General features: G+C 40.4%; 1 protein-coding gene across 1 annotated transcript in view; it reads left to right on the forward strand.

Moving 5' to 3' along the window:
* LOC144786065 (cytochrome P450 3A29-like) overlaps positions 1 to 12,672 on the forward strand; it is a 168,512-nt gene that overhangs the window by 78,925 nt on the left and 76,915 nt on the right. The window contains exons 6-7 of the mRNA XM_078665010.1: positions 7,838 to 7,926; positions 8,055 to 8,203. Coding sequence (XP_078521136.1) covers positions 7,838 to 7,926; positions 8,055 to 8,203 — 238 coding nt within the window. The remainder of the gene's footprint in view (positions 1 to 7,837; positions 7,927 to 8,054; positions 8,204 to 12,672) is intronic.

Raw genomic sequence — 12,672 nt, forward strand, 5'->3', positions numbered from 1 at the left:
GTAATAAGAAGAAGAAGAAGAACTGGTGAGTTGCAAGGAGTTGAAACAGTAGTTAAGAGGTAAGGTGGCAAAAAGTTAGCACGTTTACTTAATTCTCTATTAAAATCGTTGAAGCCCTTTACAATGATGCTTTTCATTTAGATGCTTCTTTTCAAGGTTCTGAGGGAGGGGTGGGGATTGCTTTACTACTCTCCTCCCCATTCCCTTTGTTCTCATTAGTGTGGGAAGCCTTTCATATATCCAGTGCGATGTTGTCCCACTAATCTGTTTTATGTCTAGAGGTCATGAATACCCATTTGCAATGCTTGTTCTCTTTTCGCTTGTTCCTATTGGGTTTGTGGGCATTTTAATTCAGTTTCCCCCTTCTGATAAATTTAGATTGCTGAAACAATATTTAGAATTTTCTTCACAATTATGGTAAACTTATTTCTACAAATAAGAGTGCACTAAGTAAATCGAATTTTTTTTCAGATTTTATTTTTGATATTATTGGTGGTCACTAAAAAAGTATTGCAATAGAGAACGATATCACAAACAAAGGAGGTGTCACTAGTACCAGAACCCAAGTGGTGTTTGTTGAATGTTTGGGATCCAAATGACCTTAATCACCCAGCACAAGATTGGGCTACACTGGGGATAATGATTGCAAAGCCTAATATTGCCCAAAAATGGGGTTCGGAAGAGTCACCGACACTCACCGCGTGGTGCAAAGACATGGACACAACTATGGTGGCCGAAAAAGCATTGTTCATCAATCAAGGATGTCCTCGAAAATGGAGTAGAATATTGGGGGCATGGATTAAATTCAGGGGTTACATCTGTGAGTCACCCAGGCTGCAGACCGACGAGGTTTCTGATGAGGAGGGTGAAGGGGGGATACGAGATTAACACGAGGAATAACGTTTTGCCCTATGTGCTGTGGACCATAATGATGTGCAAAATGTCAAAGGAATGTTTAACACTGGACTGCAATGTGTGTACATGTTATGTGATTAGAATTTGCCCTGAATCTAATAAAAAAAGAGTTAAAAAAAAGGTAAAAAAGTATTACATTAAAGTGGGGGAATATTGGCACTAGGATAGATTCGAAAGTACACCGGGCTTAGCGCAAAACTAGAAGCTATTCAAGGAAGTGACACGCATGTCGGTACAATGTTCAAAATGTGTGGAGCTTATCTATAGTTTTGAAGTTCTGGCTGATTTGCTTATGAAGGTAGGTCGCTCCTTCTTCCTAACCTTATATGCCTCAAAAGAGCAAACTGCAATGGAAGTGCCTCATCAGTTAAGCAATTTCAACCGTTTATCTCTGGACCCATTTGATAAGGAGACTACCAAGGTAGAGGGGATTTAAATTTTTCTCCCACAATAATCTTATAAGTTATTTAGGCAGGAGCAATTTTTTATTTGGTGGTATTAATATAGTGTGAACCTAACCTCAGGGGTAGTAGCTTGCTTTAGCGAGAGCTGAGCATTACATCTCATCGCGTGCAGGGTATAGAGGCATGCAAAGGCTTTCAAAAGTTGAGGAGAATCAGGTTTTATCACAGTTACAGTTAGACACGATTATAAAATGTACATTATAACATGTACACTTAATTGTCATCATTTACATTGTGGGTTCTGTAGGGAGAGTCAGATTGGGGTAAATTCAGTGAATAAAGTGGGGTTCTGAAGGTATTTTCTGAAGGTTAGAAGTGATGGACCTACTCATAGGCGGAGGAACTCCTTTCAAGACGGTTGTATGACAAATTATCAAGAAAATATATATTGATTGACATTAATATTGTGTCAAAATATGGTTTGCAAAAATATTGTGTTTATATACTTACTATGTACTTTTAAAAAATATTGCAGAAGACAATATAATAGAATTAAGAAAAACACAGATATATATATAGATAGATAGATAGATAGATAGATAGATAGATAGATAGATAGATAGATAGATAGATAGATAGATAATTATATTTAGGGCCTAGTTTCCATAGGTAAAGCGTTTCTTTAACTTGCCTATATCTTTGGTGCCGGTTGACGAATCTTCACAAAATGTTCCCAAAAAAGTGTGCCGATGGGTCTTATTGCGCATGGAAAGTTTCGAGGTGATCTGTAAAGGGGAGGTCAAAATAAGTGTGTTTCTCATGTTAATACCCATTTGGATTTTAGGCATGACTACAGCCCGAACCACTGAACAGAATTACACCAAATTTGGCAGAGAGGTAGCCCCTGGTCTATGGCTCATAGCCCTTTCTGTGATTTGGTGTAAATCTGTTTAGTAGTTTTTGAGTTATTTACAGGGACGTTATAGTTAGTCTCAGATTTCACTCGTACAAAACCAGTGAAATTGGGCAGTTATAGTTACCTGAGCTAACCATATCTTATGCCCCCGGAATGCTCTGCTTATAACCTCACATATTACATCACTCCTGACATGGTCAGTGACTTCACGGATGACATCATCCATAGAACCACTCACACACCAACTCACACACCAACACAACCACTCATACACCCATGCAGCCACTCGCTCCCCAATACAGCCACCCGCACAGCCACTCACTTACCCATGCATCTACTTACTCACACAGCGACTCACTCTTCCATACAGCCACTCACACACCCGCTCACTCACATAGCTACTTAAACACCCACTTACTCACCCATAAAGCCACTCACATCACCAAACAGCCACTCACACACCCAAACAGCCACTCTGCCAGTTACTCACCCCCTTATTCACCCATAAACCCACTCACACATACAGCCTCTCAACACAGACACTCACTCACCCATACAACAACTCATACATCTACTCACACACACAACCACTTACATACCTATTCACACAACCATACAACCATTCACACACCTGCTCACTGACCCATACAGCCACTCACACAGACACTCACACACTTTCCAATACAGCCACTTACACACCAACTAACTTAACCAAACACCCACTCAAACAGCTACTCCCTCATGCATATAGCCACTTACGCACCCAGTCACTCACTCAAACAGCCACTCAGTCACCCATATAGTGACTCGTGCATCCACTCATCCAACTATACACCCACTCACACAGCCCCTCACTCATCCATACAACAACTCACAGACCCACACACTTGCCAGTACAGCAACTCATACAGCCACTGACACACCCAGGTACTCACACCCATTATACACCCATACACTCACTCACACACCCATACAGCCATTCTGATACCCACTGAAACGGATACTCACAGCCACCCACATAATATATGTTAGAAATAGAACCACTAATTAGTAGTACACAAAGGATACTAATTTAACTTTTGTAGTTGCTTAGTATACATGTTTAACAGTCATAAAAGTTTAGAAAACAATCACAGAATGATGTTATCAGTGATGTCATTTGATTTGTAATTAGTTATGTCACTGGCCATGTCATCAGTGATGTAATATGTGAGGTCATAAGCCGTGCATTGCAGGGGTGTACGTTATAGTTAGCTCAGGTAACTATAACTGCAGAATTTCACTGGTTTTGTATGAGTGAAATCTGAGCCTAACTATAGCATCCCTGTAACCTTAGTTTTTTCAGTAAATATATATATATATATATATATATACCCATATACCTACATACATTAATATCAAATAAATCAAGCATTTGAAAAATATTATAAACATTTTCAAAAAACAAAATATTACAAAAGTAAAAGTAACTAAAATCAAACAATAGGAAAAAAATTATATAACTTCAACTTAAAAGAAAATAGGAAAAGTGTTACACCTTCAATGCATAATATTTACTAATATCAATCCTACATCCACAAAGCTAAGCAAAGTGTTGGACTTTGGAGGGGTTACAATGACTATTCCCACTCCAATCTGAGCAACAGTAGGGAACTTGTTGGACTTTTTAGGGGTAACCTATACCATTCCAACTCCTAATCATTTAAAAAAAAAATGTTTATAAATAAATCAAAACAAAATACAATTATTAAAACAAATGAAAAATAAATGTGTTAAAAAAATACAAAAATAATAATTTTGATAAAAAAAACAAAATAAATTACATTTTAAAATAAATTTGATTTCCTACCTTCAATATTCTGTTCAACAATATTTTTAATGATGATATTTTTGACACGATATTCATGTCACACAATCGTTTGGAATCAATATTTCTCATTCACCCTCTCTGACAGAAGGAGAAAAAGAGGATTTTCTTTTTTTTTTACCTTAGTAGCTCTGAGTACTTGGTTGTTTTTTGTAATTGGTACGGATAGTTAGAGGAAGCTTTTTTTCTACGTAGTTAGGTGTTTTTGTCCATAGGGCTTCGCATGTGATGCACAATGATTTGAATTTGATGAGTGCTTGTATTCGGATCCACTGTACATTTGTACATTTGTACATTTGTGGGTGTTGCTGTGATGCAGTAAAACTCCATTCTCTAGTGAGTAGTTGGGAGCTTAATGGAAGGTGACTAAGTGGATCTAGATTCAGACGTCATGATGATGATGATGATGATAATGATGAAGGAGGTATATTAATAGGCTGCCTCATATTGTCTGGTAGAGTGAAAAACACTAAGGGGCTTATTTACAAACCCCTTGTGTCACTGGTTTGTCACCTTTTCCCATGCTTAAAGTGACACACGGGTGGTGCAAGAGGCTTGTAAGTAAGCCCCTACATGTGCAGAATTCTGAGCAATCTGTTAATTACACAGCAGTCCATGCAGGTTCTCATACGCACTCTGATTTACTCCAGATACAATTGGTGTTACCTTGGACAAAAGTTGATGCAGTCCTTGTGGAGGTCCACATGACACTGTGGTATCAATAAAGTGGCGTTTGATGAAAACAACTTTGAAAATTCACAGTTTCCCGCCATCGAAGCACAACAATTAATTTGCTTTAATCTGAATTTGGCCACAGTTTTAGATAATCATTAAAAAAAAACAATGTAAATATAGTGAAAACTATTAACACTTTGTTTGCAAAAACAGTGGTTGATGTATTCTTAGGTAACATGTTAATTTAAATAATTAAATTTCACTTGCATTCTGTTGAAGCCTGGAGAAAGCTCCATCATATCCTGCCATGAATCCTCACCAGAGGTAGGAGGAAGCGGCAGATTCTTTGCATGCATGGATGCCGGCGTTGTCGCCGTGTAGCATGTTGACTGCATCTTTTAACTATCTGCTAATAGTTGGTGACCGAGCCACACAAAACTGCACAATCGATGTCCCATAAGCACACTGGGACTAACTTTCAAGAATGCAAATGTATACTATGTACTTGCACAAAGGACTGAGCGTCTGGGGCGTGATCCACAAAAGGTTATGTTATGTTATGTTAGGGTTTTTTTGTAAAGCGCACGTACGCCGTGGGCTTCATGGCGCTGTTGAAGTAGGAACCTAACACAACAACTTACTGAAAATAAGCCTGTCTGAACAGCCAAGTTTTATAAGAACGTCTAAAAGTTAGAAAGTCTGGGCTGAGCCGAAGGGAAAGTGGTAGGGAGTTCCATAGGACAGCAGCTAAGTAATGGAAACAGCTGCCGCCCTGACGCTTTCTCCTGTAAGAGGGAACAACCAGCAAGTCTTTATTGATGGATCTAAGATTGCGAGTGGGCTTGTATTTGGAGACCAACTGATTGATGAACTGAGGCCCTATGTTTTGTAGACTCTTGTATATGATACAGCCGGACTTAAACATGATTCTTTGAGATACAGGCAGCCAGTGTAATTGTTCTAGGCCAGGCCTGAGGGAACACCGCCTAGGTTGTTTAAGAACAAGTCTGGCTGCCTGGTTCTGCACTAGTTGGAGTCTTTTTAAAAGGCCAGATGGAAGGCCCAGGTACAGACTATTAGAAAAGTCCAGCCTGGAGAGTACCAGTGCGATGGTGACCTGGATAAGGGCTGAGTATGTCAGAAATTGTGCAATCTTTTTTATTTTCCTAATCTGGTAAAAACTAGCAGAAACAACTGCTCCGACTTGAGCTTTTAATGAAAGATCCGATGCAAGTGTAACACCCAAGCTCTTCACTGAAGAAGCAGGGACTGGGGCAGGACCAAGGCTCAAAGGCCAATAATGAGGGCCCCAGCTGATACTGCTGTCCCCGGGAAGAATTAACTCGGTTTTACCCGGGTTGAGCTTGAGGTGGTTTAAGCTCATCCAGCGTTGTATCATAAGCATAGTTTGGTGAAAGTGGGCGACTGAATCAGGAGTATTCAGAGGGAAAATTAGCTGTAAATCGTCAGCATAATTCAAGATTGTGACATTGAATTGTTTTAGGAGGTGAAGGAGGGGGCGCAGATACAAATTGAAAAGCAAAGGGGAAAGTGAGGATCCCTGTGGGACCCCACAAGTGGAGGTGGTTCTTGAAGCAGTGAAAGGCCCTAAGCGAACCGCTTGAGTGCGGTTCGAGATAAAGGAAGTGATCCACTCAAGGGCAGCGCCCCTGAGGCCGGCCTGCTCGACACGGCTAATTAGAATAGAAAAATCAACCGTGTCGAACGCGGCCGACAAATCAAGGAGAACCAGTGCCTGGTGGATGCCTTTATCCGCATTTGATCTTAATGTGTTTTGAACGGCCAAAATGACAGATTCCGTCGAGTGACAGGGACGGAAACCTGCTTGGTTAGTTTCAAGATAGTCACTATCCTCTATAAATTTGGAAAAGGATGTGGAGATGTGCGCTTCCAATATCTTCGACAAATATGGAAGTAAAGAGATTGGTCTATAGTTGACCAAGGCTTGAGGATCAGCCCCAGGTTTTTTTAATAGAGGAATAAGGAGGGCCTGTTTGAGTCGGGGGGGGGGACCATGCCACTCACCAGTGAGGAATTCAGTACAGATAGAATAGTTTGAGGCAAGGTTTGTCCTATTTCTCTATATATATGTGGAGGACAAACATCCTCAGGGGAGCCTGAGACAAAAAGCCGAGGGAATCAAAGGAAGTTTTTGTAATTTATCTTTTATTATTCTGTTTTGATCCTTGTTACTGAATATTGTATTACTATACTCATTGGTATATCCCTTCCATTGCCTCCCCTTCTCCGGTTTCCCTTCTTAAGTGGTGTATTCTATCTCTTAAGAATTAACGTAAGGCGAGTTCTACAAAAGAGTGAAGAGATAGATTGTTCAATAAACCATTCTACTTACTTCTTACATCGGATTGTTGTCTTTTTTAACACTTACAACGAGGATCTGTGAAGGGGGCACTGTCCCTCTCCTCAAGATATATGTACTGGCCTGGCAGTGACCCCATGATCCTTTGGTCTATTGCCTGAAAGCCTTCGTGGTGACTTTCATTCCAGATTTCTTGGCTATCTTTTATTTGGTACAGTGATCTTTTCCCACTTCCTTCGTGATGTGATTGGGGTTCCCATGCAGCTACCCATAGATTTGGGCTTTCTCCCAGATTTTCTAAAGCTAGTAAACCTGGGAATGCGTCAAAATGCTGTGCCTTCCCGAATGAGGCATGGCGAGGAGAAATATCTCTTTCTTCTTGTTATTTCCTCATGCTATGTGCATCCTGCAGTACAAATAGAAATAGGAAAATGCCTCTATGGATTGTTTTTGTACAGAAAGGTGTCCCTTCTTGCACGAAAACAATTCTGCCTGCAACACAGGGACTCTTTCACTGTGGTGCAAAGGTGCCTACATTGGCACTAAGCAGCACACTCTGCGTCAGCGCAAGGAGAGAGTTGTAATGCTCCCAATCTTTTTAAATATGGAGAATTTCTGGTATCCAATTTATTGCAAATCAGCCCATCAGCGTTGCTTGCTAAGTTAGTGAATATGCCCCTGTGTCTTTTTCATTCTCGTAACTTCTTTTGTCATTGCAGATGTTTCCCATCATCAGCCATTACGGAGATATTCTAATGAACAACGCACGCAAGAAAATGGAATCAAATGAGCCTGCGAATATGAAGGAGTGAGTAGAGAACCTTAACTGTGTGTGATTTTGCATTGCGTATGTGTAGATGATATTTACTCTCTGTGCGTATGTTCCTATTCGTATGTGTCGGTTTATTCATGTTTTTTACACTATTGCCTTTACAGCGTCTTTGGAGCCTTCAGCGTGGATGTGATCTCAAGCACCTCCTTCAGTGTGAACATTGACTCCCAAAACAATCCTAACGACCCTATAGTTACACACATCAAGAAGCTTCTTAAAGTTGGATTCTTCGGCCCGTTCATCCTCCTCGTAGGTTAGTTATCCTCAGTGCAGCTGCTCATGCTTATTTAACGTGCACACTGTCCCAAAATCCAGTTTTCTGTTTTTTATGAGCGCCTACTTCTTCGGTACCTTTGTTCCCTTTCTTTATGTTTGTTTCTTTCTTTGTGAGTGACACAAATAGTAAAATCCAATTCCTCATTGATATATAGTTACAGGTATCCATTATGGGATCCTTACTGATTTTAATACATTTAGAATTCCCCTTTATATTTGCTGCCTCATAGTACAATTATCTAAATTGAAATGTTAAAGCAAATTTAACAAACCATTTTAAAACAAAGTCCTGCCTATAGTCAGCATTTTCTATTTTTCCTTTAAATTAAACCCAACATAGCTGATGGTATGAGAGGAAATCGCATTTATGGTCCTCGTTTTCACAGGGGGTGTGGGTGAAGGAAAGGCTTGCCTGAAAAGAAAAAACAACAGTTTTTCATATTCCACTAATTTAATTTCTCAACTTCAGAACTCAAAAACATTTATGGTAATTAATTTTAAAACCACACATCAAAAAATCAATTGTTGCTTTGTTTTCTGTTTGTCTAGTCTACATCAAACTTATTTTAATGTACATAATGTACATAATTGTTATGGTTATAGCCCTCTGTAGCTTTATAGGCCACACACAAAGGTGAGGGACTAAATCGAGGTAGTGGAGCTATTGGGCTAATAGAATATTCCCGCCATTAAGGCTGACTTTTCTAAAAATAAAAGCCTCTCTGGGGACACAGGGTTTGGGGGAGATGGAGAAGGGAGAAGAGTCGTTGATGTTAGATGGGCATAACCAGTGAGAGAAAGTTAAAAGCTTGGTGAGAGATGAGAGTAAATCAGAGAGGTTAAGTTCAATGTAAGCAGGGCAGAAATCAGCAAGAGAAGGTAAGCTTGGAGAGGTAAGGAGGAAGTCAAGCGGTGTCTACAACTGGGGCAGAACCAGCAAGAGAAGATAAAAGTAAAGGAAAAAAGGGAAAGATGGAATTAGGAAGGCAGAACCAACAGAGAGGATAAATGGCTGGTTGGAGAGTTGAGATGTGAAGAGTGGGGAAGTAAAGGCAACTGTGGATGTAAGAGAGCAGGAAAAGGTGAGAGGCTGAGTGTAAAGATACGAAGAAAAGAGGAGAGTTTGGAGGAAAAAAGGGATGTAAGTTTGGCAGAACCAGGGAGAGAAGTTAAGAGTCTGGGCGAGAGAAATGAGATGTGAAGAGGAGAGCATGGACAGAGAGGTGGATGTAAGTGAGCAAAATCGGCAAAAAAGAAAGAGGCTGAAGGATAGGTAAACAAAATGTTGTTGCAACAGCATATGCTGCTAAGGGCCATATGTATCAAGCTAATTAGCATTCGCAAAGGCCGAAATTCTGCGAATTTCGGCCTTTGCGAATGCTAATTACCTAAATGGTATGTATCAAACATGTTTGATGCAAAATAAGGAGTCGCAAAAATTGCTATTCCTTATTTTGCGATTGCACTTAAGGAATCGAAAACTTTGCGATTCCTTAAATGCAATGTATCAAAGAAAAAATATGCAAAAAATGCCCATAAGGATTCGCAAATTACCACCAACTTCTAGTTGGTGGTAAGTTGCGAATTCTTTTAAAAAAGCTTTTTTCAAAAAAACCAAAGGTGCCATATGACGCTCATACATGCCCTTAGGGCATGTATGTGCGCCATATGCCCCCACATGTCATTTTCAGGGGTGCAGCAGGGTGTTCTTGAGACACCCCTGCACCCTTGAAAACATTCCTAATTTGCGATTAGCAAATTGCTAATCGCAAATTGCCCCTTCATTCCTATGGGCCTCCTGGCCCATAGAAATGAATGGGTAATTTGCGATTAGCAATTTGCTAATCGCAAATTAGGAATGGTAAGGAATCGCTATTAAAAAGCGATTTTGTACATACATACCGTTTTGCGAATTCTAAATAGCGATTCCTTAAGAATCGCTATTTAGAATTCGCAAAACGGAACTATGATACATATGGCCCTAAGTTCATTTAACCTTCTGACAAAGTTTGCAATTTCTTATCTCCTTATTGTCTATGTAAAATACATGGCTTAGTTTTGAAATACATGTCATCCTTCAAAAAAGGTTGTGACCCTAAACCATCCTCAATGAGTTTTTGAAATTTCAGCATGATCGTTGTGTATCCTTGTACTCCTTTTGACTTTTCTATTAAGTCTACCTCTCATTCCTGACCGGAGATCTACACATCATAGGTCTGTCCTGGCCTCCTTTTGGAATATCCCCTTTGTCTCACAGTCAGTCATACCAGTGACAAGACTGAACAAGCATTTGCAATGCAATAGGTCTCGCAAATACGCAAGTTTTAGCTATTGACATTGCAAATGACAATGCCTTTTATTTTTGTTTTTAAAGCATAAATAAAAGGCATTGTCATTTACAATGGCAATAGCTTAAACTTGCGTAAATTCGAGACCTAGGGGCCAGATGTAGGTATCCAAATACCGGTCGGAAACGGCCGAAAATACTGATTTTCGGCCGTTTCCGACCGGTATTTGGATATTGAGATGTAGGGGCATGTTAAATTACAGAATCTGTAATTTTACCGAATCTGTAATTTTTCCGATTCGGTAAAATACTAAGGGCCCGATGTAGGTAAAATAGATTTACCGATTTTTAATTACCGAATCATACCGATTCGGTAATTAAAAATCGGTAAATCTAAGGGGTGGAGATGTAGGAACATCCAGATGTTCCTTTTACCGAATCGGTAAATATCTGTATTTACCGAATCGGTAAATACCGACCGGTAATGCCCCATTCATTCCTATGGGCTTTGAAGCCCATAGGAATGAATGGGGCATTACCGGTCGGTATTTACCGAATCGGTAAATACAGATTTTGCCATGGGTGCAGGGGGTGTCACTTTGACACCCTCTAGCACCCCCAAAAAAGATTCGGGGGCCATGTGGCAGGCATACCTGCCCTAAGGGCAGGTCTGCCTGTCATATGGCACAGGTGTGCATGCACACATGTGCATGCACACCTGAATCGGTATTTTACCATCAAATATATTTGATGGTAAAATACAGAATCGGTAAGGGTTGTGGGACTCAGAAGAGTCCCACCTACATATCAAAAATACCGAATAGGTATGAATACCGATTCGGTATTTTACAGATTCGGTAAATTTACCGATCGGTAAATTTACCGAATCTGTAAAATTATGGGCCCTACATACCAATTCTCATTTACCGGTCGGTAACGGCCGAAAATACCGATTTTCGGCCGTTACCGACCAACCTACATCTAGCCCTGAATCGGTAAAATTACCGATTCTGTTATTTAACATGTAGGTAGCACTGTAATCACTGCTACAAGGGTTTAAGAATTCGTTATTTACCACCAACTAGAAGTTGGTGGTAAATAATGAAAACCTTTCAAAAAGCATTTTTTTTGCTTTAAAAAATGTGCCATGTTGCAGACATACATGCCCTAAGTGCATGTATGTCAGCAACATGTGCACCCATGCACAATTGAGGGGTGCAACAGGGTGTCAAAGTGACACCCTGTCCCCCTTGCAAATTGGGTAATTTTACCGAATCGGTATTTACCGATTCGGTAATTGGCATTGATTCCTATGGCCCTCAAGGCCCATAGGAATCAATGGCAATTACCGAATCGGTAAATACAGATTCGGTAATTACCGAATTTTACCGATTCGGTAATTTAAAAATAGAAGTTACCTACATCCCATTTACCTACTCTTAAATACCGAATCGGTATGATTCGGTATTTAAGAGTAGGTAAATCGAGATTACCTACATCAGGCCCCTAGTGCATTGCAAATGCTTGTTTGTAGTAGTAACCAGTGACACTGGATATCCTTGGGGAAATAGATTAAACAGGTGTCTTACTATACTTTTGTGCACAAGTGCATAGCCACACATACAAATTTTACGTAGAAGTCCGGCCAGCATAATTCAACTAGTTCATGTAATTTTTAAGAAAATTACATTTATTTAAAGAGGAAAATAAATATACATTGTTGCCTACATCTAACTGCCATCAAACAGCATCACATGTTACAAGGGACACTTGACAGCAATGGGCATACTCAATCAACTTCCTTACTCCTTTCCTGCTTTGCTTCTCTCGTTTTTGACCTTTGTTCAGTTCCCTCCATCCTTGCTTCTTCCCTTTCCAGCTCTCTCTCCCTCTGTCTTCCATCACATCTCTCTCCGTACTGCTTTTTTCTGTCCCTTCTCTCTGGAACCTCTCCTCTCTTCTGCCTCCAGTTGTTAAATAGTTAGGCGGCAGCCGCCTACCCTCCCCGCAGCTGCCACTCGAGCTGCCAGTCTTGCTTGATCGCCTTCAGGTGTTGTGTTTGTGATTGGAAGGGGCAGGAGCTGATGCAAGGGACTCGCGGTGGGCTCTTGAGGAGGGTGGGGGTGGGGCTAGCTGCCCTCTTGGACTGATCTGAGGAA

This window comes from Lissotriton helveticus, chromosome 10 (assembly GCF_964261635.1).
Source record: "Lissotriton helveticus chromosome 10, aLisHel1.1, whole genome shotgun sequence".
NCBI classification, from domain to species: Eukaryota; Metazoa; Chordata; class Amphibia; order Caudata; family Salamandridae; genus Lissotriton; species Lissotriton helveticus.